Source organism: Malaclemys terrapin, chromosome 6 (assembly GCF_027887155.1).
Source record: "Malaclemys terrapin pileata isolate rMalTer1 chromosome 6, rMalTer1.hap1, whole genome shotgun sequence".
NCBI classification, from domain to species: domain Eukaryota; kingdom Metazoa; phylum Chordata; order Testudines; family Emydidae; genus Malaclemys; species Malaclemys terrapin.
The window spans coordinates 35,145,962-35,173,878 of NC_071510.1; the positions used below are offsets into that span (position 1 = coordinate 35,145,962).

At 39.1% G+C, this 27,917-nt stretch overlaps 1 protein-coding gene across 1 annotated transcript in view; it reads right to left on the reverse strand.

The window, feature by feature from the left end:
* Positions 1–6,174: 6,174 nt before the first annotated feature.
* The window catches only part of VPS13A (vacuolar protein sorting 13 homolog A), a 283,684-nt gene continuing 261,941 nt past the window's right edge, over positions 6,175–27,917 (reverse strand). Inside the window, exons 69-72 of the mRNA XM_054032764.1 lie at positions 16,651–16,736; positions 15,305–15,428; positions 13,558–13,632; positions 6,175–6,541 (exon numbers count right to left, since the gene is read on the reverse strand). Of these exons, the coding sequence (XP_053888739.1) occupies positions 6,491–6,541; positions 13,558–13,632; positions 15,305–15,428; positions 16,651–16,736 (336 nt within the window). The 3' untranslated portion in view covers positions 6,175–6,490. The remainder of the gene's footprint in view (positions 6,542–13,557; positions 13,633–15,304; positions 15,429–16,650; positions 16,737–27,917) is intronic.

A 27,917-nucleotide genomic window follows, 5' to 3' on the forward strand; every position in this document is an offset into this window, starting at 1 on the left:
GCTCCTCAGGAGACGAATGAGGCTTAGGAAAGAACAATGGTAAATATAACACCTGGTTTAAATGAAACTGAGAAACCACTCTATGACCACATCCAAATTTTTTTTGTCTAAGTCACTTTTTCTTTTGAGAATTGCATATAAGGAGGCTCTGCCATCATAGCCTGCAACTCTCACACTCTCCTTGTGGATGTTATTACTACCAGAAATGCAGTTTTCTGACATAAAAATGGAAAGGGACAAGATGTCAGTGGCTCGAACAGATGTCCCATTAAGGCCCGACAGAGGAACTGGCTCTGGGAGCGGAGGATATAGATAAAGAAGTCCTTTTAAGAATCTTGCTCCCATGGCATTGGAGAAGACAGACCCCCCCCTGAATGGGGGGATTAAATGCAGATATTGCTGCCAGATACACTTTCAACAACTGAAGGTGCAACAAGTACTCTAAAATGTTCTGGGATAGAGGCCAGCGGTGGTTGGATTCAATGGACTAATAACCACACTGAAAATAGTTTCCAATTCACTGAATAGGCCATCCTCAGAGTTTAAAAAAAAAAAAAAAAAAAAAAAAAACCACTTAAGGAGGACTCGTTGGATAGCCACCAAAACACTACTCTTCTCTCCTTGTTCAACCATGCAGTAGCCACACCATAAGATGCAGGGAGCTGAGTGCAGGATGCAAGGTGCGGCCTTGGTTCTGAGTAAGTTGGGATGGGAGACTGAACTGACAGCATGAGAAGGCTGGAGAACCAGCACTGTCTTGGCCACGCTGGGACAATGAGAATGAGCTTGGCCCAATCGGCCTCGAGCTTGATGACGACCAGAGGGATGACTGGTATCGGGAAAGGCATATAGTGGAGGTGACTGCCAGCTGAGGTGGAAAGCATCAGACAGGGAGCCTGGACTAAGCCCCCTTTGAGGGCAGAACAGACATTTCCTGTTGTCCCTTGTAGCAAACAGGTCAATTGTCGGGATGACCAGGTTGTGAAGATGACCAGAAGGACATTTGCCTTCAGGGACCACTCGTGATTTAGGGAAAAATACCTGCTGAGATGATCCACGAGATGGGATTCCGGACTCTGGGCAAGCGAGTGGCTATCAGAGTAATGTTCTCCTCGATGCAGAACTGCCACAGCCTGATCGCCTTTAGACAGAGCAATCTGGTGTGTGCTCCCCTTTGTTTGTTCACCTAGTACATCGTGAACCAATGAGTCCCTGATACAGTCGCAAAAATGTGTGACAGCCATTATATATGGCCCAAAGTTCCAGCGCATTGATATGGAGTGAAGCCTCCAGCTCTGATCACAGTCCCTGTACTTTTCCTTGGCGCGGGTTGCCAGAGAATGGCTCCTATGTTTCTTTGGAGAGGCGCCTGCTCTGGAATGTGAAGCGGCAGCACTTTTGGAACCCAAAGGCAATCTTTGACCTGATGCAAGCCTTGGTACCAAAGCAGGCACTGCTTCACGTGAAGGTCTGGAGCCACTTGGGTCTGTTTTGTGAACAATCTGCAGATCACACAACAGTCTTTCACATGGGCCTGGCTGAGACAAAGCAAGCACTGCACATGGGAACCACTGTTGGGGATCACTCCCCAACATGAAGGATAATGTTTAAACCATGGTGAGGGCATCACCAAGGAAAACTGAACTAATAGAACTAACACTAATCTAACTAAAGGTACTACTAACTATATACAACAACACAAAACTACACTAGTCAGAGGTTGTTAGGTTAAGACCACATAGAACTCTAACTCCAGACACAGGGGAGGGGTAAGAAGGAACTGAGGGAGGGTTGGGGTGGTGCCGCCTCAAATAGCCAGAGGAGGGGCTACAGCCATGAGGCATGAGCACTGCTCCTCTATGGGTACTGATAGGCAAATTTCTCCAGCTCCGGTGCACTGGGTGCGCAGACACCTAAGTGGAATGCATGGCTACATCTACTCAAAGAAGAAAACCCACTACTGAGGAGAAGAGAAAAAAGCTTGAGAACAGCATTTCAGAGAATGGTCCCTGATGAGTATTTTCCTCAAAAAAATAGCATCAAAGATAAATGCTGAGAAGACATGAGGTAAAGTAAAAAGACGGTCTCCCTATTTACAAAAAAACATCAGAGATGTTTAAAAATGAAAATGGTGAATCACTGCATTCTGTTGATCCCCTGGAGACAGATTTTTCAGTGGTTTTTTAGATGGGTGAGACATCTAGGATATTTTCTTATAGAACTGAACTGTCCTGGATAATAGGAAAAGTCAAACCTTTAATAAGAATTAACCAACATACATTGAGAAACTAGAAAAATGTAATTTATCACTGGAAAATATGTTTAATTATGGACTTATTGGTTGCTTGCTGAAAATACAATACAACAGACTCACTTTCTCTTCTTTGTGCGATAGTGGTATCATTATATATAAATCAATAATTAATGAAAAATAATCATTTTCTCGAGCTCAAATTCAAAGCAACAAGAAAGAGAAACATTCCATGCTGTTTAAAAAGAATATACTACTGTTTCCTCTAAACTAACACCATACAAAGAAACAAACATACAGGTTTTAATGTTAAAATTTTTAATAAACGTATTTATCTATATCAGGCATAAATATTTGCATTGTGTGATTATATCGTCAGGTTGCAAACTATACAAGATTTAGCAATCATACAAAGATATGATAACATTGTAATTATAAAAATCATCATTTAACATTAGCAGACTAATTTCTTAGGAAAACTGCATGTTTACAGTTCAAGCTCAAGAACTTGGATGGACCAGAGTGTAACACTTAATTTACTATTTTCATAGACACATGGGATAAGAGAGTCCATATAAGAGAAACAAAGACCAGCTAGAACCACAAAGTACTGCTCAGATGTGGAAATAGAAAATTTTGAACTGTTAACCAGCGCTAATTAATATATGTATGTTTCTTATGAAAGGTTACAAAGAAGCATAAGCTACTACTATTATTTTTATAAAAATATTAGAAAATAAGAAAAGGAATTTTAAAGTTCTTTTTCCAGGACTTACGGCAACTTTTAAATCTCACATCTGATTCCTGATTCATTTAGAGAGAGAGAGAGACTATATGTATCATGAATGCATATTGTATATATATTGTATAGTTTTAATAAAAAAATCCAGTTATAAATCTCAACTTTTTATCAAGGAAAACTTAAAACTCAGGGCTGCATGCCACTCTCAGGTGCAAACAACTCTCTTTGAAGATAACTTGGAGTTGTGTTTGTATATCCAGACAGATAATTTGGCTTTAGTTGCTTATAGCCTAAAGGTTCTGTGTGGTAACACTTACAAAGTGGTGCAATTCTCCTCAATCATGGTAACAAAATCCACAAGACTAGTGAAAATGGAAATCATTAAACTATATAGCTTAGGAGGAAAACATTCCAAGCTATATTAACATTTTTTAATATATTTTTTCACCTTAAGGCCTGGAAAAGACTTTATAGAGCCCTTAATTGTATGCAATACCATGGTTGTGTAGAATGGACGTTGGATCTTTTGACTTATAAATATATTTCAATAATGTCTTTTGCATATTTTATGACTACAGTACCCCACTTTTTATAGGGCTTAGTCATTTGGACACATTACTATTTAAAAAAAAATATCAAATTTGTTGCTCTTAATTCCGTGTTTTGGTTTGTCAATGATTATTACTAATACTATTATTTTGAATCAAGTTAAAAAACATAGTGCTTTTTCTGAGACATCAAACTAGCTATTTTCTCAAAAGAAGAAAATTTATATTCATACAGGAAAGATGATAATGTGCTTCAATAAATGTTTATAGTATACTTAACTACTATTTTAACACTACAATAGACAAAATCAAAATGCAGACATTAAAATAAGTTTTAAATTCTTTTCCACTGAATACAGAATGACTGAAGTGTAGCAATGCAATAAAGACTGGTAGCAAGGTGCAGTAATAGGAGTCTAGAAGAAAGGATGATATAGGGGGAATATGCAGCCTGTTGGCCAAGAGAGGAGCCCAAGAAAACCAGGGCAAGATAGGATCCTGGAAACTGGGGAAGCAGGAGAAAGTCTACAAATGCACTTTTTCTGGAATATGATGGCATTGACACTCTTTCCGGGTTCTTTTAAGCTCTCTGAGTAAGGATTTGCCGGTTTATAATATCAAAATAGTTTATAATTTAGAGAAATATAGCACACAGAATGGAAAAAACTACAATCCATTAAAACAGGAGCTTGAGCACAGCTATACATAATCTTTGAAGATCTAGTTTAAGAACTGGGCATTTGAAATAGAGAAAATTTTGAAGTACTTTAGGGACTTATTAGGTGATCAGGATGAAGACAAGATTTGCACAACATTATTTTATTGGCAGAGTACATCAGGAAAATAAAAGTTGGTGATAATCAAACCCATCAAACAAAAGAAAGCTCCAAACAGAGAGGAATGATTTCAAAATAGAGAACAAAAAGGCTATACAAATGAGTATGTACAAAGAAGACATGAGTTGTGAGAGAGGCCAAAAGCAGAAATTCAAGGAGCGGATTTGTAGCAAATATAGGAAGAAAGAATGAAATGGTATTCAAGAGAGGATCATAATAAGGCTCTTGATCCAGTTGTATTGTGTAAGTTTAGAAGTAGTAGTGGTAAAAAGCAGGGATTGAGAAAGTTTGTATTATCCGGTATTCAGCTAAAGACATTACCAACAATCAAACAAGGCAATATATTCATTATTATTTTGGTGTGAATGTAACTTGAATAAATACTCTTGGTGCATGTTTCATGTTTTCTGTACTACAAAAGATATACATGAGAGGAGTAACACACAATCATTGTCATAGTTTGGAACTTGTTTATATTCTTTTGATTCAATTTACATTCAATATAGCAAAGAATAAAATGTTCTGGGGGAAATTACAATAATATTACAATATATTTTGTAACCAGCTGAAAGGTTAAACACCACAGCAGGAAAGACTTGGTATACATGAAATGAATTGTAGTTTGGCAAGCCATTTACTTTAGCTTTTACAACAAAGCAACATTTTGGATAGCTCAAACAGCACCAGCAATTTCAGGAGGATTAAATTCCCTAACTATGCACATTCCAAACAGTGGTTTGGAAATAACATTTTGGCAGCAGATACTACATGCATCAGACCTTCCATAGTCTTCAAAATCTGGAGTAGACAATATATTCAAATACCACTATGCAGTTCCCCTTCACCTTTTATGTCCACTAATCTATAGATTTTATTTTTCAAGTCATTCTCATATATTACTATCCACACATCATAACAGCAAATTGAAAAAAAAAAAAACCCACCCAATATGACATCACAGCAGGGTTTTCTTTATTGAAGTCCAGCTGCCACTTACATTTATTCCAATTGGATATTAACCTTTTTTAAAAAATCGTTTCATTAGGTGAGTAAAGGCAAATGTGAATTAAGTCAATATTACTTTTGTTAAATTATTTTAATATGAACATGATTTTTATATAAAATTTGATTAATTCAGCAGTCTTCTAAAATTTATTAGTTTGTTTTGCATGCAATACTATGTAATCCTAGGAATACTCTTGCATTGAACAGTACTCTTAAACCTCAGGATATACTTCATTATCAAGTATTCCAACTCCACTCATATAGTTAAAATAAGGTCTGACTACTCTCAGCATAATTCCAAAGATTTATCTGTTTCTCCTCTCCCCAGATTATCACTTCCTTCGGTAAACTGACCTGTTCTTTTTTATGAATACCAATGTGTGTGTCATGGGATCTGAAGCTTTTCCTAAATCTGAGTGGCATATAAAATAATTTACTAAAAGTGATATTACTATATTTTAAGTTGATCATGAACTGTTCATTTATATAAAAAAAATAAAGGAAATAATTCCATGACATTTATCAATAAAAAGCCCCTCTAAGATTAAATATCTGAGTTAGCCATTTCTGGTCAGCAGTCTTTCTGAATTTTCTTCAAGCCATAGGAGTAAGTCTGCCTGACCTCTGATGAGTTCATTTGAATTTCAATAGAACATAGTGGCTGACATCTATGTGAAAACTGATGGGAGAACTAGAGTTTGAGTATTGATCACCACCTCAAGATGTGCTCCATCTAAAATCACACAGATTATTCTCAAACTCAGTTTCTGTAGCAGACGTGAAAGAATCAAACAACTGCTTGTTTATACTGTATTTGTAAGGAATCAGGTCTAGATTTAGGTGTCTATAATTTCATAAGTAAAAAACCCGGCAAGCCAAAAGTTGGTAGGAATTTTTTTTTTTTTTTAATCACCAGACTATTTTACCTGACTGATTACTCAATTAAAATTTGATTATGATTATATATTATACAGGCAGAATGAAGCTATTACAAACTCTCTTTTTTTTCCCTGATAATCAAACAGTTTCACATGTTAAATAGCAATTAAAATGCAATAGCCAGAACTGTGCATTCCATGTTCTCTGTGTCTTGGAGCTTCTCCAGTGATTACAACTTTGGATGACTTTCTCTCACTTCTTCCAGTTTAGAAAGGATCCACTGTGGGAGTTAAGAGAAAAAAAAAGTTCCTTTAGTAAAAAGTGTGCCATGCAGTAAAAAATTTGGCTGGGATGGCCAGACATGTCACCATTTAATACCTGGTCCTAATCAAATCTTAACATTATGCAAAGTTCATAATCTACAATAGTATTTCTCTGCCTTTCCTGTCTTTATACTGTCTTTTGAAGTTCAAATTCCAATCTCCCACATGACAACATATGGGACTACTGCTAAGACATCTGGCTAGGCTAAAATTCCAATTACTTAATCTGCAGTTAGGGTTGCCACCAGTCTGGTTTTTACCTGGACAGTCCAGTTTTTGGCTTCTGCATCCAGGTGCCATATATGAACAATAACATTTTAGAAAAGTAATAATTACCACTGTGTTGCATATATCCTGGAGAGACATTATTATTCATTTATATTATCCAAGCATTCTAGGCAAGTCACAGAACAGAGAATGACATGGTTCCTGCCACTAAACAATTATAATTAAATTTTAGAGGTGACAAAAAGAATGAAGATGACAGAGTTGGCAGAGGGTGGAACCAGCAAAACTGAGTCTTGCCGCAATATGATCATATTGTTAGTCAGTTTAGGCACAAACATGTTGTTGGTTCTGTTAAGGTTTTTTTTTTTAAATGTATTTAAAATTAGGAAAATAAATATACTAGTAAGTCAATGCACACAGTGTGGAGAAATTAGTTTTCAGAAGAGATTTAAATAAAAGGATATTGGCACGGCAGATCGGAGTGGGAAAGGCATTCCCTATATCACGAGGAGTATGAAAAAAAGGAGATAAAGTCTCCTGGAAGAAAGAAACAAAGTGTATCAAAGCTGATAAGAGGCCGGGTTTGATAAATAAATAGGACTGGAGTTATGTGCTGCTCTGTGCCTCAGTTTCCCCATCTGTAAACTGAGGACACTCAAATTCCAAGGCCATAAGGCACCATTGTGATCATCTAGTCTGACTTCCTGTATGACATGGTCCATAGAACTTCCCCAAAATAATTTCTAGAGCCTATATTTTTGAAAAACATCCAGTCTTGATTTAAAAATGATCATTGATGGAGAATCCACCATGATCCTGGGTAACTGGTTCCAATGGTTAACTACTCTCACTGTTAAAAATGTACATCTTTTTTCCAGTCTGAATTTGGCTAGCTTCAACTTCCAGTCCCTACACAGTTCTATGTTATGAAGAACCCATTTATTAAATATGTGTTCCCCATATAGGTAACTTAACCATCCCCTTTTTACCTAAATAGATTGAGCTCCTTGAGTTTATTGCTGTAAGGCAAGTTTTCTAATCCTTTAATCATTTCTCATGGCTCTTCTCTGAACCCTTTCCAATTTTTCAACATCCTTCATGAATTGTGGACATAGCATTCCAGCAAGTCGCGCCATACTGGCCTCTTTGTAAAGTGCTTTTAGATCCACTGATGAAAAGTACTATTTAAGCGCTAGTTATTACCATTATGTAGGCCCTTAAAGGTGAGACTAAGTACTTTAAATTTAATGCAATAGAGAAGATGAAAAGAGAGATTAAAGTCAGTAGGTGACGTGATCAGACTAATGGGCTAGGAAGATCTAGACTGTTTTACTTAATTTTAGATTGGCAAGTATTGAGAAATAGCTCCAATGGAGGATATTAGAAAAGAAATAAACAAATAAAATTCTGGTTAATTTAATTGTGTGTGTGAAAGAGGTTACCAGTAACTGTTGTTCTTTAGGAATTGCCTCTGTGCATTTATACTTGTGGAATCTGATGCCCTAGCACAGAGCTGCAGTGTCTGCTGGGGAGACACACAAGAAACCTTGTGTGGAAGTGATGTCTCTCTCCTACTGTATATAGGGGAATGTGCACACACACACTCGCCTCAGTTTCTTTTCCCTAACCACAGAGTCCCGATGTTATATAGAACTCTAAGGTAGAGGTAGTGGTGGAGGAGGAGGGGAGGGGGTAACAAGAATTCACAAAGGCAACTCCCAAAGAAGAACAGTTACTCGCAAGTAACTTCTCTTTCTTAAAGGGATTCTGTGTACTCCCACTTGTGGGAGTTTACAAGCAGTGCCTCATCTGGAGGATAGTAAGCAAGGATTTCTAAGATAAATATGCACTGTAGCACTGCCTCATATCCCAAACTGGGCATCAGACTGTGATACTAAATCTAGTGAGTAGTGTCTGGTACAAGTCTGCACTGAACTTCTAAGTTTCTGCTTTATATATCTATCTTAGGGGAACTTGCCTAAGGGACTGTTGGTGTGGTGGCTTTCATGAAGTGGGTCTTTAAAGCAGATGGTACTGGTTTCCCAAGTAAGATGTAACACATTAGACAGCAGGTTGTCCTCCACACTGTGAGGTGGAGTGTCTCTGAGTTGGGGTGAAGAATCCTCCCTTACTTTTGAGGCAGCCAGTCTGGAAACAAAGGCAGCTATAGGAGATCTGAATATCACTGCTGAGGAGGCCACTCTAGGGCTATTAGTATGTTTGTTCTGCTCAAAGTGATTAGAGAGGAATAATGTCACCTAGAGTGACCATCTTGAACTTGAATGTTCATATGTAGGGTAGAGCAGTTTTTCCGTCCTGCAAAGTTGAGATGTCACATTTTTTTCCCATCCCAAAACAGTATGAAAAGTCAGATCAGACCAAAATGTTTCAATAATTTTGAAATGTTTCATTTAGATTTTTGTAACTTTTCAGGGTAAATTAACTACAATTTCAAAATGAAGTCCTTCTGAATAAAAAATGAGAATTTGTTATAAAAAATGTCAAAATGGGATGTTCTGCCAAACTTTTTTCCAAAATGGTTTTCAAATGAAGAGACCTGTTGAAATCCTCTCTAAATTTTGTTTTCAACGAATCAACATTTTCTGATGAAAAAATATTTCTTTGGAAAACTCCTGGCCAGCTCTATTCTTATTTAAGTCTATGTGACTTCATGTGCAGCTTTCAACCCACACTATCAAAACTGCTGTTTAGAAGCCAGTGTGGAGGACTGCAAGGACATGCATTGAGGAATACTGCTCCTATACTGCAGAAGTCAGTTACCAATAGGTTTAGGAGATGGCTGATATTGCCTCTGGGACTGCATCCCTTGGTGTTGTGAAGGAGCCTGACTTTGAGACATAATGCTGGGTAGGAAGACTTCATCTAACTCAAGGAAAAGACAGGTGTAAATTTCTGGGAGCGGGCAGCAGCCCTAATGGCCCATGGATGTTCTCAAGGGCCTCATCACTGAAAAATTATGTATCAGAAGCAGGATCTGACATCATTGTTTCCGGCAGAAGAGTATTTGCCATTCTCCTCAATCATTCCTGAAACGGTCTCTGTCAGAAGGTTAAGCCAATGCAGCCACCTGATCTTCTGATCAGGTATCATCTGTCTGTTCCTCCAAAGGGAACTTTTATGGTTCTCATGAAGAATTCTCATCAAATATAGGGAGATCTTACAGAACTGAGGGATCTGGTGCCAGAATGTGGCAGCAAGGAAGGCTGTATTGGTGTTGGGTGAGGTACAGGTGCTTGGAAGGGTACACTGGAGCTGGCCTTGTAGTCTTCAGAGGGCTTTCATGGAGTTCTTTATATAGGGTAACATGATGTCTGGATCTGAGGTGAGAAGATGACCAGCGTCTCCAGGCAGAGTCAGAAGACCCTATCGACTCATCTTTGAATGGGGTCAAAGATACCCTGAAGCGGTTTCAGGTGAAATCTGGAGAAGTTGGTGCAGGCACAGAGCCAAGTAGCAGAAATGCATGAGATGGGATAGTGAGTAGCTTCAGTGGTGGATCCCAGGCAGGCATGGAGACTTCAAAAGTGTTATCAGGATCTGATCTGGGATCCAAGTTGGTTGATGCCACGATTTGTGGCTCTGGAGGAGTGGGGAGAAAAGGTGACGATGGTGCCATTTCTGTGTCTCAGAGGCCCTCATGGGTTGGAGAGTACAAGGAAGAAGAGGGCTAGCATTTCCTGTTTCTGTTGTTTTTACCTCTCTGGTGACAAGATGTTTCCTCTTCTCCTTTGTTTTACCCTAACAGTTACCTGCATTGACTTGTGATGCCAAGGCAGAGGCATTGTCACCAGAGGATAGCTCTGAAGTTGGTTCTGAGGGCATTGGTGCCAAATGAGGAGTACACACAGAAATCGCTGCTTTCTGTGTTTTGCGAAGGCCACTGAGGACTTAATTAGCAGTGTCAGTTTGGTCCGTGGTATTGTTTTTGATTTAGCCAGTGCTGGCGGTGCCAAGTAAGGGATTATTCCCAATATAAGGCCTAAGATCTGTCTTGGGCCTAAGACAGAAGGTGGTGCTGAGGCTGGAGCAGCACAATGCATCTTGAGCCCTGTGTAAGAGCACCTCAGTGCAGAGGCTCAGTACACCTAGCCCCTTGAAGGCTGTAGGAATTGAGAAGCCAGCTAAGCCTGGAGCCCCAAGCATCTCTCCCTTCTAGTTTGGGGAACAAAGGTGCAACAAACTACACACAAAGTTACCAAGACATAGAAGGCACTGGACATGGGCCTCAGTCTCTGGTATGATAATCAGGCAGGAGAGGAAGAAAACCTCTTGAAACCCTTAAAGGGCTCGGGACTCACTCATGGTCCCCATGAGGGAACAAGAGCAAATTACAGGGTTCTGACAACAATGTTTTTGGTGGCCTCAGAGTATGGCCACCAACTCTTGCTGGTGGCCGCTCTGACAATTTTTCCTAAAATATGTAATTAACTTTAGGAAAAAACAAATGAATATGCACATATACATGTCCAAATAATTGTCATTTATTTATGTAGGTGGTTTTTTTTTTTTTGCAGACAATAAAAATAATGTACAGTTGTCTCTATTCTTTACTGGACCTAAACAGAATTGAAACACAAAGAAGGTGTTCTACATGTTCTTGTCTTTTGTTGTTTCAAAAGGAGGGGAGGGATAGCTCAGTGGTTTGAGCATTGGCCTGCTAAACCCAGGGTTGTGAGTTCAATCCTTGAGGGGGCCACTTAGGGATCTGGGGAAAATCAGTACTTGGTCCTGCTAGTGAAGGCAGGGGGCTGGACTTGATGACCTCTCAGGGTCCCTTCCAGCTCTATGAGATAGGTATATCTTCATATATTTATATTTTTTTTGCTTTTTTGGTTGCTTTTTTTTTTTTTTAAGACTTTCTGGCTAGTAAGTCTGCTGCTGCTGTGAAAAGTGATGCTTGTATGTTATATCACTTTGTACAGCCTCCCAGCTAGCTACTAAGTCTGCTGTGAAAAGTGATATTAACAAACACACAAATATCACTTTTCATAGCAGACTTACTCAGCCCCGGCAAGCCAGAGGACAAGTAAGCCCTGGATGGGGAGGTGGGTAGGGAGGCAACGGGGCCAGGGGCGATAGGGGGAATGAATGGGGGACTGCAGGAGGTAGCAGGGGCTGAAGCCTATTGCTTGCGCCCTGCACCCGGGAATGGACCCCGGGACAGAGATGGAGACCTAAGCCACGCACCTGAAGCTTGCCTCTCACCACCCCAGGTCATCCACTCCAGCATTTGTGTCCCTGCAGAGGGGCAGGGCGTGACCCCTGCTGGCAGCCTTGGAGGAGAGGCTGCTGCTTTACCCCTCTGACCTCAATCACCACCCAGAATGTGGCCACAAGAAAAGCCCCTTGTGGATGCATTTGAGAAACACAGTATACTACTCTACACAAACTAACCATGAAAAAAATAATAAACTAGACTGAGAGAAGACCTAGCTTAGGAATATGAAAATGAGTTCTGTTCACTGTCTGTGGTGGGAGCAAAAGAATTAAGGCACACACAGTGATGACAACAAGCTCATGTGAGATCACACATGCACTCAATGAACATGGCTTTTTAAGGTAGTTTTACAACTCGACATTAGGAGCACCCTATCTCACAACTGTGAATATGCAGAGGCACTAAAAGATGAATCTGCGGTTCAGGAAGATAGGAATGAATCACACTGACCAGAACCAGATAGAGAAATTGTGCAAGTTTCCTCCACATGAATTTGGCAGCTTACCAGTAGTTCAAATCTGACCTGAAAACCTTCTCTTCCACGTGTGGCTTGCTATTTAAACCAACCTAGTAGAATGGTTCTGTGATGCAAATAAATGCTCTCTAGGGACTAGGATGCATCCTCCAGTCTCATCTTCACTTTTCACCAAAGCTATACTGCATTTTGATTTCTATCAGTGAAAGACTAATACACTGAAACCCAGTATTTTAACTGGCTCTACTATATTACTCGTTGCTTACCACTCACACACAAATCAATAATCTTACAGCAAATAAAGTCTTACATGGGCCTAAGCAAGGAGATATTTTCCATTAGATCTGTGCATTTTTGAAAAGTAAATACTAACTAGTTTATTGTTGGTCTCTGTTTGTTTAGTAGCCATGTAGAATTATTGGATTCTGACCAAATAAAGCAGCTTCATTACAAATGTGTTCCCCAAAAAAGTTTACTGTAAAAACAACTATAAGTACTTGTGTGCAATTATGTGTAGAGGAGTTTTTTATTGTGTGTTCTGAAATATTGTAATTCACTGCGCAATAAATTAAAAAAATGCAACTACAAATATTCTACCCCTGTCCACTAAAACTTCAACTATTTAAGCTATGAGCACTGTAATCTATTCATGGGGGAAAATGTCACATTTCAGAATATCAGTTATAGTTGGAGGAATGTTGTCACGATTGATAAGTTAATATTTGTAAAATACTTTGATGATATGTGTTATATGAATGCTAATTATTATTTTTAGGATGCATTTATAAGTGGAAAGTCAACTTACTTTTCACAAAATCAGTTTACTCTCCAAAATGAGTAACAGCACTTATTTAATCATCTGCCCTGAGAAAACAGAGAAGCTGAACCTGCAGTCCTCAGGGTCGTTCCCCTCAAACACTAAGTATGGAACATTTCTTTCTTACCATGTCAATGCTCCTATGAAGTCAGGCTTTTTAACAAAAGTATAGTACTGTATTACTATAATTTAAATAGCAGTTGCTTGTATTTACCTTGGCATCTTCTGGAGTCCTAAAATTAATTATTTTTCCAAACTCTTTGGCATGAAATACAGACTTAACTCGTTCCTACAAAACAAACAATTTAAAGTTAAGATATAATCTTAATTTTTCTAAAGTTAATGAATGTATAATGCTTTTATACTCTGACTGCTCTACAAAAGTGACCTTCAAAGTGCAGTCTACATAATAAACCAATTTTTAATCAAAAAACTTACTTTACAACGTATCACTCTGTTTAATACACTGTAGATCACTTTAAATATTTATATCTATAAAATAATCTACTCTACCTGGAAAAGGCAGGTTAATAAAAGCAAAATGTGATGTGCTAAATTTTCTGTGTAACAATGGTCTAAAGTAAACTACGTAAGAACCTATGTGTACTGGAGCTAAATTTAACTGTTTCTTGACAGTTCTCTCATGTACGGACTCACTTTCATAGCGAATTCCATTTTAGGATCAATCCCTCATCTTGGTTGCTGCTAATCCATGGAGAGGACATTACACTCCTATGACCCTTATTGTCAGACAGTCAGCTGAATAAAAAAGGTATTCCTGAGTGAGTCGAAATCTTCTCCCAAATTCCATTCCTCTCAGGAAAAGGATACCAGACCCTTTGCCAAGTAACCCTTATGCCAGGGGCTCTAGGGAGGGTATTTGGACTTACCCAGATAAAACTCTGATCTGGAAAGACAGCCTTTCCTGTTGTGTCCCAGGTGTTGAAGAGTACTGACCCTCTTTTACTACAGTGTCTCCAGAGGAGTGTTAGTGTGTGTAGGAGGGGGATGTAGGACCCCCAAGAAGCTGTCAAGACTCTAAGAGTATGTCTACACTGCACTATAAAACCAAGCTTAGATTCAGGCTTGAGTCCAACCCCCCTTCCGTCTACACACAATTCTCTGAGACTCAGACTCAGACCTCAGGTTCTAGGACCCTGCAGTGGTGGAGGGCTTGAGCCAGACTCAAGCCAGGACCCTCATGCTTTGAGCCCTATTGCTTTACAGTGTAGATACAGCCTCCCACCCACTCGGGCCCTGGGAGTCCACCAAAAGTATGCTATACTACCATAATCTTTCTTTGTCCTCTCTATCCCAAGAATCTTCAATCAACTCCAGGGAAACAGAAGTAATCTGCCCCCCCCCCCCCCCCCCCCGGTGTAGGGTCAGCTGCCTTGAGTCTCACTAGCCCTGAGCTTATATTGAAGTGTAGACATATCCTAAGCCTCTTTACTCTGGCTGACTGAGGATCTGCAGAGCTGGAAGCAATTACTGCAGAGCTCTTTTTCTGTAATTCCTGAGAGGATATCTTGGCAGATATGGCTGGCTCTACCACACTGAGAGCAAGGGCAGCAAACACAGAAAAAGAGATCTGCAGGTGATCTGTTTAGGGTACAATCCTACCCGGGGAAATGTTTGTTTGTTTATTTTAATAAACATTTTCCCCAGAGAAGAAAAGTGTCTGGATGGAAGGTGAAAAAAAGGTGAATGGGGAGAAGGAAACTCCCCTTGCCATCACCCAAAATTGACTTTAAAAACTGGAAATTGAAAAATTAAATTGGGAAAGCTGAGTTGCCATTCTGATCCACTCGCTAGAGGAAAGTTAGTTTGGGATATGATCAAGCCCCCACAGACAAGTCTGAGCTGCCTCCTTAAATGTGTCAAAAGGTTACTTCAGAAAGAAAAAAAATTAAGTGATACTTTCACATTTCATTCTACTATTAGCCAGGCATCTACCCTACCTTGGCTTCAATGCGTAATCTTCTTCCATCAACGATGAATGGCTCTTTGGTAAACTCATCGTAAGTGTACTGCCACTCACATGTCAGCTGTCCAAATGTTCCTTTTGTCACAAACAAAACACCACTAAAAAGAGTAAAATAGAATAAACAGTTCAAAAATGAAAGCAGAAAATAAAACGGTATGAAATACTTCCCCTCCCTGCACCAAAGAAATTAGGAACTAAATGTTAGGTGCAGTGAAGTGGTCTTATTTCAGATAGTTTCCCACAAGCTACATGCAACAACCACATAGTATAACTTTTGAAAAGACACACAGGGACACTCAGGAAAGTTAATCCAAATTAACTTTTAAAGTGCATTAGTTAAATTACATTAAATCCCATTCTGGATGCTGTTATTCAAAATTAAAATGGCCTTAATTCGGTTTAGCATAATTAACTTTGGAGGTGAATTCAGGTAAATCATATTAATGCTACTTTAATGCTGAATAATAGTATCCACATAGAGGTTTAATGTGGTTTAACTAACGCACTGCAAATTCATACCTTTAGTTAATTCGGATTAATTTTCGTAGATATCCCAGTGTAGACAACTCCTAAATTCTGCAGGTTCCTGTGCTTATTTACAATAGCATCTATCAGCATCTTTCTTTTATGCCAAGGCAGCAACTCTATTTCTAACTTGATATTCTCAGAGGAAACATAGCCCCCAGACAGAAAAAATGAAATGATTTATGCTCCACTATTAAATATGTTTGAGTCTTAGAGGAAAATTCCATTCCTTTATTACTGAGTATCTTTACTTAGATTCCATTCCTGCAATGTGCTTTACACAGGTGGATCCCTGAGTACATATAGAATCCCACTGTTTTCATCCTAACTAAATATTCAATTTATCTATCTCAGTTACAGAAAACATGAAAGCAAGTTAGTCATCCTTGGATTATAGCAGCTACACACGAGGCATATGAAAATATATTCTTTCCAACCTGGCAACGAAAGGAGTCATAGATAACAGATGCATTTTTTCCTCTATTTATTTATTTATTTATATAGAGGAAAAATTGTATCTGTGCATATATATATATATATATATATATATATATATATATATATATATATATATATATATATATATATATATATATATACACACACACACACACAAAATCTCCATATATCCAAAGGTGTGAACATATATGTATAATGTATATCTCCATATATCCACATGTGTAAACACATACTTACCAAATGTTAAAAAATAGTTGTTTATCTAAAATAATTATCATTCCAACAGTCTGGTGGTACATTTTAAAGTATTTACTATTCAAAGGGAAAAGCCTTTACCTTTTTGTTATCATTAACAAATCTGTATTATTGACCATGGCATGTGTAATATATCTGAGTTTTGCAAATCTTCCATTTTCAATTTTCTAGAAGAAAAAGAGAAAGTGTTATAGCATTCCATAAAATATGTTAATTTATTTCCTGCTTATAACTCAATTTCTAATCTGAATAAAAACAGCTTACTATAACTGAACATAACATGGTACCTTCTATCCAAAAAAGAGCTACCTACCAAAACAAATCAGAACACAACTAAAATTGTTGTGACATTTTGCATTTGCCATGAAGATATGATCTTTAGACACAAGAGCTTTAGACAATTTTATGTGAAATTGATTTCTGTTAATACAGATAGGCAAATAAATGTAAGTTTCCATTGGGATCAGCCCTGTCCAAAGCTGGAGGCATCAACAAGGTCTTGATTCCAAAACAGCTCTACAGAAGAATTTTGAACTCAAATTTTCCCATACTTACAGTGCACTGCATTATAATTTAAATTAAAAGGAAGAAATAAATGGATTCCCAACATAACTATGGTATGACTCTTGGACTCTTTTAATTAGGATCAACCTGATTACCACTAACACATTAGAATCACTATCACTGGTAACTGAACTGAATTCAACTCCATACAAGAATCCCAGATCATCTATAAGATCAGGTTAACTTCAGGACACTTCTTAGATACTGGAGGTCACATGATGGGCAGCATGCTTCTGCATTCTCTGTGCATTTTCCATAACATACATACATACTCATTTACAGTAGTTTGTGAATACTGTAGCTGAATCTTCTCACTATTCATGACTGAATTGTATTTAAAATGGCGAAATCCATGATATCAGACTCTTCAGTTTTAAATGCTGTGGCTCTATAAACTTAGTATTACTTGGCAGCTTCTGGAAGCCTGAATTTCAGAGGAATGAACTATATAAAAATGTAAAACAGGTTTCTCCTTCAGCTTCAACTCTGGCACAGCTCCTTTGCTTGCAGTGACTATGTTCCAAAAGTATTCTGCTTAGCTTAAGAAATTTGTTCTAATTTGGATCCTGTGTTGCTGGGAAATAAGGACAAGAGCTGTTTACTTTCTCTTTTTTCCATTAGAGCGCACACAAACAACCCCTTTGTATTACTGTTTTTTTTAATGAAAAACAGAACAGTTAACCAAAAAATAGTCCTTGAAATACTGTAGACACAAAAGTTTCCAAAATCATTTGTAAGATTCATAGGTCAATCCTCTCTCAAGTTAAAAGAATAGAGCCAAGTGGCCACGATTGATTACCACTTGAAACCACTGTTAATGTAATAAAAAAAAATTAAAAAGTCCTACGGTGAGACTGGAGATTTCTATTACAAGCAAACAGCAGTGAAAAACACTTGACCTAACAGATTTAAAAAAAATGTTTTCCTTTGTGTACAGTAATTTAACAACTGGGATATTTCCCAATAGAAAATATTTTGGTTTACAGACAAAAATCATGCAATGCAATTAACAAGGAGAAAAATACATATGGACAATATACAATTCTATGCACAAGAAACATTTAGAAGTTTCCATTAACTTATCAGTTATTACACTGGTTTAGAATTTTAGTGGCTAATAAATTTATTATAAAATAACACCAGAACAATGAAAAGATGATCACCTAAGGCCTTCATTAACATTTGCTTATCCATGTCCATGTAGTTATCTACAGTACAATTTCATTATACATTTCTAAAAAAAGCCTTGTCCACGTTGGTCAAGGAGACCGTTCTATAAACTTGTTAGAAACAAGAGACTTTAAAACACATTTCTAAGTGAGCTTAGCCTTTATCCTAATGTGGGTGGAGTACAGAAGAAAGAGGGCAGAGGAGTTTTCATGTCTATTTGGGCATTGACTTCTTTTACGAAAAAAGGAGTATTTTTTAAACAGCATTTACTGACGTATTAAAATCCCTATGTAAACAAAGCAGTTACAGCATTAACACATTAGTTTGCCGAGGTAAACTCTATGGGGGAATGTAAGGTTTACCTCAACCAGATAACGTATTAAACATACATCTTTTTACCTAATGTGGACATAGTCGTTGGTCTTTCCACTAAGGCTATGTCTACACTACAAAGATAAGCTGACTTATGTTAGGTCGACTTACAGCCACCACAGGAATTACTGCGGTGGCTGATGTCCACATTACCCTCCTTCTGTCGGTGGTACACGTCCTAACCAGGAATGCTTCCACCAACTGAAGAGGGGCAGTGTGGGGGACTGAGAGCCAGGGCTCTAAGTTCCACGCTGCTCCCCACCAGAAGACCAGCTGCCCCCTAGGGGGCTTCTCGCCTCCACGCTCCCAGCTGTAAGCGGGATGCTGGGGGAGCTACCAGGACTTCTCGCCTCCACGCTCCCAGCTGGGATTGGGGGAAAGCCTGGGCTTCTTGTGTCTGGTTGGGAGATCCGCACCGGGAATCCAGCATGGAACCAGGACCTCAGGGAGCCCAGGAGGCAGCCCAAGCAAGGAGCCTGGGTGACAGCCAAGCTTGGAGCGGAGACCGGGCAGCAGCAGAGCCGTGAAATTGACAATTATCACAGCAAATAGCCGATGTAAAGAATGCAGTGTCTACACAGACACCGTCACCCTGACTACACTGACATAAGCCTTATGCCTCTCATTGAGGTGGTTTTATTATGTGAGTACAGCAGGGGAGTTACATCAGCTGAGTTTTGTCGACAAAACTGTAGTGTAGACAAGGCCTAAGACTGTCATAATTAGACAATCAGTACCTATTAAGGTGATGATTTGTGTGATGTGGATGCCTATCCACTGGAAACTGAACTGAGGCAACCAATTTGTTTCACAGAGTAGACCTAAAGTATGTAAAATTCAAATCTTTATGAAAGAATAATTTAGTTTTATTAGGAAAACAGTGAGGATGAAATCCTGCTCCTATTAAAATCAGTGAGAGTTTTGCCATAGACTTCAGTGAGCCCAGATTTCACCACAGGATTTGAAGAGTTGTTGACTGAGTGTGCTCAGTTTTCAATTCTTTAATTTAAATTATATTTTAAATGTTTCCTTTGTCCAGTCCTTAGGTGCAGCTATGGAAGATTGTTGAATAAAATAATTCCTGGTATAAACTTAGAACCTTGACATGGACATCAACTTATCTCCACTGACCCCACTTAAAATTAAACCATTGCCTCAAAGACTTCATTATCAGTCGTCTTCTTCCAATTGGTAGGTTTTTTTTTTTTTTTTTTAAATAAACAGTACTGACACAGATACATCAAAAGCAACATAACTTTACATTGAAACCTATTTTTGGTAAAGGATCAGAAAATATGTAGGAAACAATCTATACTTGAAGAGGATAGATGAGATAACAGCTATTGGTCTTTTCCATTTCTATCTTTATGCCTAGTATCTTACAATTTCACTTACTTTTACAAAACTGCTGTGATTAACATTTTACTGGTGAGAATGCCATATTTAAATATAGGTGTAAGGTTTCACTCTTAATACCTACATGCATGTATGTATTAAGAGCAAGAACAGGACATTACAACATTTAAAAAAAATTCCTAATTTACCATTTTGATTCAAACTACATATGAGAGATTCTATGGCTGCATGTTGGAGTAAAGTATTAACAGAGGAAAGCTCCTGAAATAAATTGAACTGTATCTATTGAGTGAAGAAACAAATATTTATTTAAAGGTGTGTTCTGCATTGTTCAGCTATAAATAGTTTGGAGGATGATAGTATCCTAGAACACTGTGATAAAGTAAAACTCTTAGTGGTGGAAGGATAAGAACTCTCAATGATTGTTTCTTTAAAGCTGTGAAATAAACACTGAAGAAACATTTGCTAATGTGAAAGAAGCTTTCTGTAGTCCTGGGTCTGAAACTATTCAATATTTTCATTAATGACATGGAGAATGAAGTGGAGAGTATGCTTATAAAATTTGCAGATGACAGCAGGCTGGAAGCGGTTGCAAGCACTTTGGAGGACAGAATTAGAAATCAGAACATAGAAGAGAATCCGTTTCGGACACCAGAGGATTCCAACTCAGGTAACGTGTAGCAAGAAGGAATGGGAAAGGCATCGGTCCGCACCACCTCTTATACTCTAGGTACGGAGACAAGGAGACAAACTGCAGAGGAGCGGACCAATGGACATTACTTGCTAGAATTCTCTCTTCTCAGGCACATGGAGTACACAGTGGAATACACACAGACCAGCACTCGAAGAACCTGCTGATTTGAGCAAATGTTTCATTGATTAGATGTAAAAAAAGAGGACAAAAATGATCTGTGAAACTGGACCCCCAAAACAAGTATCTAAAAATTGAAGCACAGGTCCACTTCCCACTCTGTGCAGCTTACTCTTGCTAGTAGCACAGATTACCCATGCATATGAAGTTTCTGGCATATATGGTACCCCTGTTGGGTAATGGGGGAGATACACACCCACACACACACTCACTCTTTTGGAGAGCGTGGAGCTTCTCATAGTTCTGAAAGTAGGAGATGGAGTAAGAATAGAGGTAGCAAAACTGCACTTTACTGTCTCGCTGCAATGTATGGATTGGCACCTGGCAATTGCCAACAGTATGTGTGATGCCCAATCAGAAGCTGGCCCACATACATTTGATTGATTTAAGAACCATCTTAATTGAGGCAAAATGGGGGCGGGGGAGGATGGGGGAACCAGAAAATTGCTACAGATTAAATAGCAGTTGTGAATCTGTTAGAACACACTTCTTTGCACTCAGCTAACCAGCCATGCTAGCCGAACATACTGAAAAGTATACTACTTAGAATCTTCTCAGTTTCTCTCCTCATTCATCACTAATGGGTAACGCCTTCCACTTGTAGAATCTGGAAGTGGTCCAGTGTTGTTTTTGCTGGAGACTCCAGAACTAAGCCCAGTCTTCAGCTCAGACCACCAGAAGAGTTCTTCCAAAGCTGCAGAAATACCCCACCAACAGATTACTAGCATTAAGATAACTTGGTATCCTAATAACTTTAAGGTTATTTATATATATGTCTGAGTCTCCCTTTAGAGAAAAAAATTCAATTGTAAAAAATAGTATTCTGGTCATTTACCAGCTACTAGGATGGGCTGAATGAGGAGAGAAGTTGGTAACAGAAAGAAAATTACTAGGTAAGAAATTTGTCATTCTGCTGCACAGCTTTCCCTCCTCATACATCACTAATGGGAAATAGCAAGCAATGAATCGCAGAAGTAGGGGAGAGGATGAAGAGAGTCTTTATTATTATTATTATTATAGTAGAACAACCGGCAAAGAGAAGTTCATCCCAAAAAGCAAGAGCTTTGTAATTTAACATTACTTGGGAGCCCATCCAATAACACCTTCTTACCTACTTTGCAAATCTCCCTTGAGGCTCAAACTTTTTCCACATAATACCACCAGGGATCTTGTAGAGGGAGACTTGATTCTTCCTTTGTGAATAGTTTCCCAGATATGCAGCATGACAAGTGTTGCAGGATTTTAACATATTACCCACAGCAATGTAGAGGCCCCAAATGCCCTGGCATTTTGGATGGAATGAGATGAACCGAGTACAGTTGATATGTGTACTCAGTATGCTTGAGATATATTTTTACAGTGCTAGGAATGCCAATTTATACCACAACATTCCAAAGGGGTGCTAGTGATTGGAACAAAATAATGGGAGAACCATTTCCCAGGAATTGTAGAAAGAATTTACATCGATCAGAAAGGTTTCTGGAGGTGTAAGAACAACATTTTATACATAACAATAGTAATGTGGTTCTTGTATGGATACAGAAACCAATTCTATACCCTGTCTTTCAGAGGTAATACCAACTAGAAAGGCCTGCAACAGACTAATCCGTCATTCTGAATAATCCTGAAACTTGATGATACTCAAATGGGAAGTCTGATGTGCCTGCCTAAAGAACGGTGCTATGGCAGTTACCACGTCTTGTAAAGGTGCTTGATTGTAAGACTCCAAGCAACCATTCTGTAAAAATTCTAGTGTAGTGCAGATCACCAGTTATTATTACTATTTGTACTGCAGTAGCATCTAGAGGTCAGGGCCCTACTGTGCAGGTTACTATACAAAGGAAGAGACAGTCTGTGTCCCAGAGAGCTTTCTATTTCCCCCTTACACCATAAATAATTTTGACCATACCAATAAATGGAATTTCCTGATTCAGTTCTGTTTGAATATAAAAAAGTCGATGAGGCTAATAGAGAAACCCTGCTGAACTACACACCTCTCTTCTGATGCCCAGATTGTTAATTGTAGGTTATCCAGGTCTGGATGAAGAAGACAACCCTGCTTCAAGAAGTCTGGTGCTTTCTTCAGGTGGAATGGAGGTTCTATGGCTATCTATCAAGTCTGAAGTGTATCCTGGGCCAACAGGGGACTAGGAGGATGACGTTGGCTCTCCCTTTTCCCTCTTTTCTATATCCTTTGTGTATACGGTCTTAAAATCATCAGATTCTTCTGAGCCCAGGGCTTGATTTCCATTTCCAAAAAGAAGTTTGACCTCTGGGAATAGCCCTTCCAAAACCAGGAAGTAAACAGTCATGTTTGAATCATAAACCTCTAATGGGAAGCAGGAGGCAAATTCTCCTGTGACCACCACATATCTACCCACTACATGGTTTCTTGAGCCTTCTTCTGAAGTAACTAGTACTGGCAACTATCAGACAGGATACTGGACTCGATGGACCACTAGGTCTGAATCTGTGTGGCCAAGATTGTGTGTGTTTGTTCAGATATGCCACTGATAGGGCTCTTGAAGTGAAGTAAAAGCATGTGTACTCAGAGATTTTAGAAACACCTCTTCCAGATATTCTATTGCATCCGGCAAGTTATGAGAGGGTCTGTATCTTTGGACAGGGCACTGATTGGCATATTGTCCATGAACAGACATAAATTCATAACTTGCGATGTGTGTCTTGCTGTGATTAACAGCCATTTTTTAGGACTTGGGGTGCAGAGGGTAGATCAAAAGGAAGATTTTGTACAAGAATTATGAGCTCTCATACACAAATGCTCCTTTTGTCTTTATCATGGCGAGAATTTTGTTAGATTGGGAAGAAAATATTATAGGTTTTCTTGGGAGCTTCTTCTCCAGAATTTTAACTCTGATTGGGGAATGGTCCCTTCTTGAATACTCTTGGTGTTGACTATGCTGGCTTTGATAGTGAGAATAGAGGCCTCTCTGCTATCTCGGTTACTCCACTGATTTTTCTGTTTCCCTGAACAGTTCCTCATCCTGTAAATTTGCATGCCCATGATATCTGTTCAGGATGACCCTATTGCCAACATGACTTCCTTGTAGCTACTGAATTAGGAACCATTGCTTGTGAGATGAGTCACATCAAATGATTTGACCAGAATAGAACCAACAGCCCCTCATTCCAAATCTTTGTCTTAATGGTTATAGCTGAGGCACTACAATTGCTGTGTAGTATGCCTTCACTCTTATTCTCCCTGGGGTCTTTTGGAAAAAAGTCACACCTTCAGAATGGAACTATGTCTTCCGCTGGTGGCAATCCTGCTGCAACAACCTCAGGTTCACAGAACTTATGAAATTCCTTTGTTTAATTTTTTTTTGGATGGTGTGTTTGTGGTACTTCCCCTGGCTGTGTATGGGGAGAGGTAGCGCACTATACATCCTGGTGTGGGAACCCATCAACCAACGAGGGGTACTGGTACAGACACCCTGATTGTGGGAATAGCCTGCTACACATTCCCAAGCACCTGAAAGGATGCCTGCCTGCTTTCCCAGGCTGGCTAGCTCCTTTCAGACTGACTTAGTATCACTCAGAGTAATACTCTGAGTAAAGCAGGGGTCATTTTGAACACAGAAAGGGATTTCTCACTAACCTCCCTGTATTCCCATTATAGTGCAGCTGTCAAAGAAACGAAATACTCACATGCCTCCCTCCTGATCAGTGTCTGGAATGCTCATGACGTTTTAAAGTAAGCTAGCCAGTGGGAAGGGTGGAAAGAGAGACCCCTTCCCACTTATCAGACTGAGCACCTTTCCCTGGTAGAGTAAGGATCTGTGGGCTGAAAGCCAGACAGCCACAAGTCCCATTAGACTGCAACCTAAAGCAGGGCTTCACAGGAGAAACATGCTTCTCTGCCCACATATACTGCAGGGTGGGAAAGGGGCAGTGAGCCTGACAGAGAGGCATTGTGAAAGAGCCCCTCTGAGGAGAAAAACCCCAACAAAGATTCCCTCTCACCCCAAGAGTTAGAAGGCAAAGGAGAAAGGCTTTAAACCACAATTTGTACATGGTTTACTCATTAACAATACATATTGGTAGTTTACAAAAAGAGACACTTGCTTCTACTTTTTTGGGACCTGAAGTCTCTGGAATTTACAAGACTTACCCCTCATTGTTCAGGGGTTCTTCTCTCTGTGGGAATCTTCATGCTCCTTGTTGAGTCTCCCATGGTCGAGTCATGGCTTCAGGCCGGGGTCAAGGACCTACACACTTCTCCCACTCAAAACCCAAGGACCTGGCAGAGCGAGGGTTAGCAGCTTGTGGCAGCAGGGCAGCGGAAGCTCGCCTTCTCAAGCCCGTATCTTGGCAGAGCCAGGGCAGAAGGTAATAGCTTGCCCTCTAAGCATTCTGAGAAGCTGCCTGAACATCTTGAGTTGGCTTGATGCTTGTACGGCTTCTCTGCTGCCGCAATGAAGGAGAGAGGAGCCCATTCAAGAGGTGCTATTCCAGGGAAACCAGAGGCCTAATTCCTCACCACAGAAAAGAGAGAGAGGAGCTGGAAGCTGAAATGAAGTAGTTATTGCATGAAAACTAATGAAAAAATTAAACTTATAAAACAAAATGCTCATGAGAAACTGAACAGCCAACTTGTCCTGCCACTGGAAGCAGAAAATCTGGTGGCTAGGAAGCGCTTAGTCCTGGAGACCCCATCAACAACAAAGGATCATCTCTGAATTCCACAGGTGAAAGTATTTTAGTGATGAATATGAGAAGCTGTGCTATAGTAAATAGTTACAATATAGTAAACAAGTTAATTAAATGCACAGCAAGGCTTAATCCATGTAGTCTGGTAACTTTAACTGTCTAAAATAAGTCTTAGTAGTACCAAGTACAAATCCTTCACCATACTCATATCAAGCTGTTTTATCAACTAGAATATAGATACCCTGTATAACACAATCAGAAATCCTTCATGGCATCAGTTTAAATGAACGAACTGTGCGTGACATCACAAGTTCAACAAGTGTACCTAAAGCCTTAACAAACAAAACAAAAATAAAAAAATGGTGAACAGAATTTGCTACTCCAAGCTAAATTATAACAATAGCAGCATGTTTCTGCTTCTGCTTTACTTGTGCAAACAAAACTGCTAACTTCAGTAGGAGTTTTTGGGTGTATAAAGAATAGAGATCAGGGCATAACTGTATTTATATTTGATATTGTTAATTAGCTATCATACTGTTTGTTTCTGAGTCTTTGGAGAAAAATGGTACCTCTGCTAGCATCAGGCTATGTCAATCTGTTGTTACTTGCTCTAAGCATGGAGTATTCCTTTTCCATCTACAACCCTATTCGCAGTGGAAGCAGATGAAACATCCAAACACAAATACATTTTTTTCCCCGATTTGATAAAAACAGTGCTTTAAAAAGTGCAATTATGGTCAGAAAAAGTGACATTTTAAAAATGGCTCCATATGTTTTTTTTATTATATATATATATATATATATATATATATATATATATATATATATATATAAAGAGAGAGAGAGAGAGAGAGACAGACAGACAGACAGACAGACACACACACACAAGGTAGGAAAGGTATTTTCTTTTACTGGACCAACTTCTGTTGGTGAGAGAGACAAGCTTTCGAGTTACACATGACTTGAGAAAGAGCTCTGTGTAACTCAAAAGCTGGTCTCTCTCACCAACAGAAGTTGGTCTAATAAACCAATATGTCTACAACACACAACTCTGCTTTTTACTTAGTACTGCAGAACCAACAGAACTATAGGAAACTGAGCAGAATTCTTTACAGGATCAGTTTATACTGATAATGATCCAAATTCAGAATCTTTGCCTCAAGATGTCAAGTGGGATTTATGTCTCAAACGCACATTAACTATATACCTCTAATACTCTGACTGCATCAGGAATACTAGTGATAATATAAGAACATACAAAATGCTATACTGGGAAGACGACTGGTCCATCTAGCCCAGTATCCGGTCTCTGACAGTGGCTGGTGCCAGATGCTTCACAGGAGATGAACAGAACACAGCAATTATCGAGTGATCCATCCTGTTGTCCAGTCGCAGCTTCTGACAGTTGGCGGTTTAGGGACATCCGGAACATGAGGTTACGCCCTTGAACATCTTGGCTAATTGCCATTGATGGACCTATCCTCCATGAACTTCTCCAATTATTTTTTTGAACCCAGTTATATTTTTGATCTTCACAATGTCCCATGGCAACGAGTTCCACAGATTGACCACGCATTATGTGAAGTAATACTTCCTTTTGTATGTTTAAAATCATATTAATTTCATCAGGTAACCCCTAGTTTTTGTGTATCTGAAGGGGCAAATAACACTTCCCTATTCACTTTCACCACACCATTCATGATTTTATAGACTTCTATTATATCGCCCTGATTCATTTCTTTTCTAAACTGAAAAGTCCCAGGCTTTTGACTCTCTCCTTGTATGGAAGCTGTTCCATACCACTCATCATTGTTGCTCCTCTCAGTGCCTTTCCAGTTCTAATATATCTTTTTTTGAGATGAGGCCACCAGAATTGCACACAGTATTCAAGAAGTGGCCATAGCATGAACATATGAGCCAGAATCACCACAATTTAGAAGAAATGGTTATTTTAACTGTGCTTCTTTAAGATGTGATGCAGATTTGTATTCCACTTAGGTGTGTGTGCACCCAGAGCACCAGACGTGGCGAATTTTGTCTTGCAGTACCTGCAGGTGGTGGCGGGGGTGACTTGTGCTCATAGCCCCTCCCTTGGCTATATGAGACAATGCTGTCTCGACACTCCTCAGTTCCTTCACACTGAATACCCAGACACTAGATTCCGATGCAAAGGGGATGGAGGGTGGATCATGGACTATATGCCTGCACCACATCTTGAAGCAGCACAGGTACAGTAAGTAACTGTTTCTTCTTCTTCGAGTAGATGCAGCCATGTATTCCACTTCGGTGACTCATGAGAAGTATCCACAGAAGATGGGGCTTGGAGTCTATCTAAACAAGGATT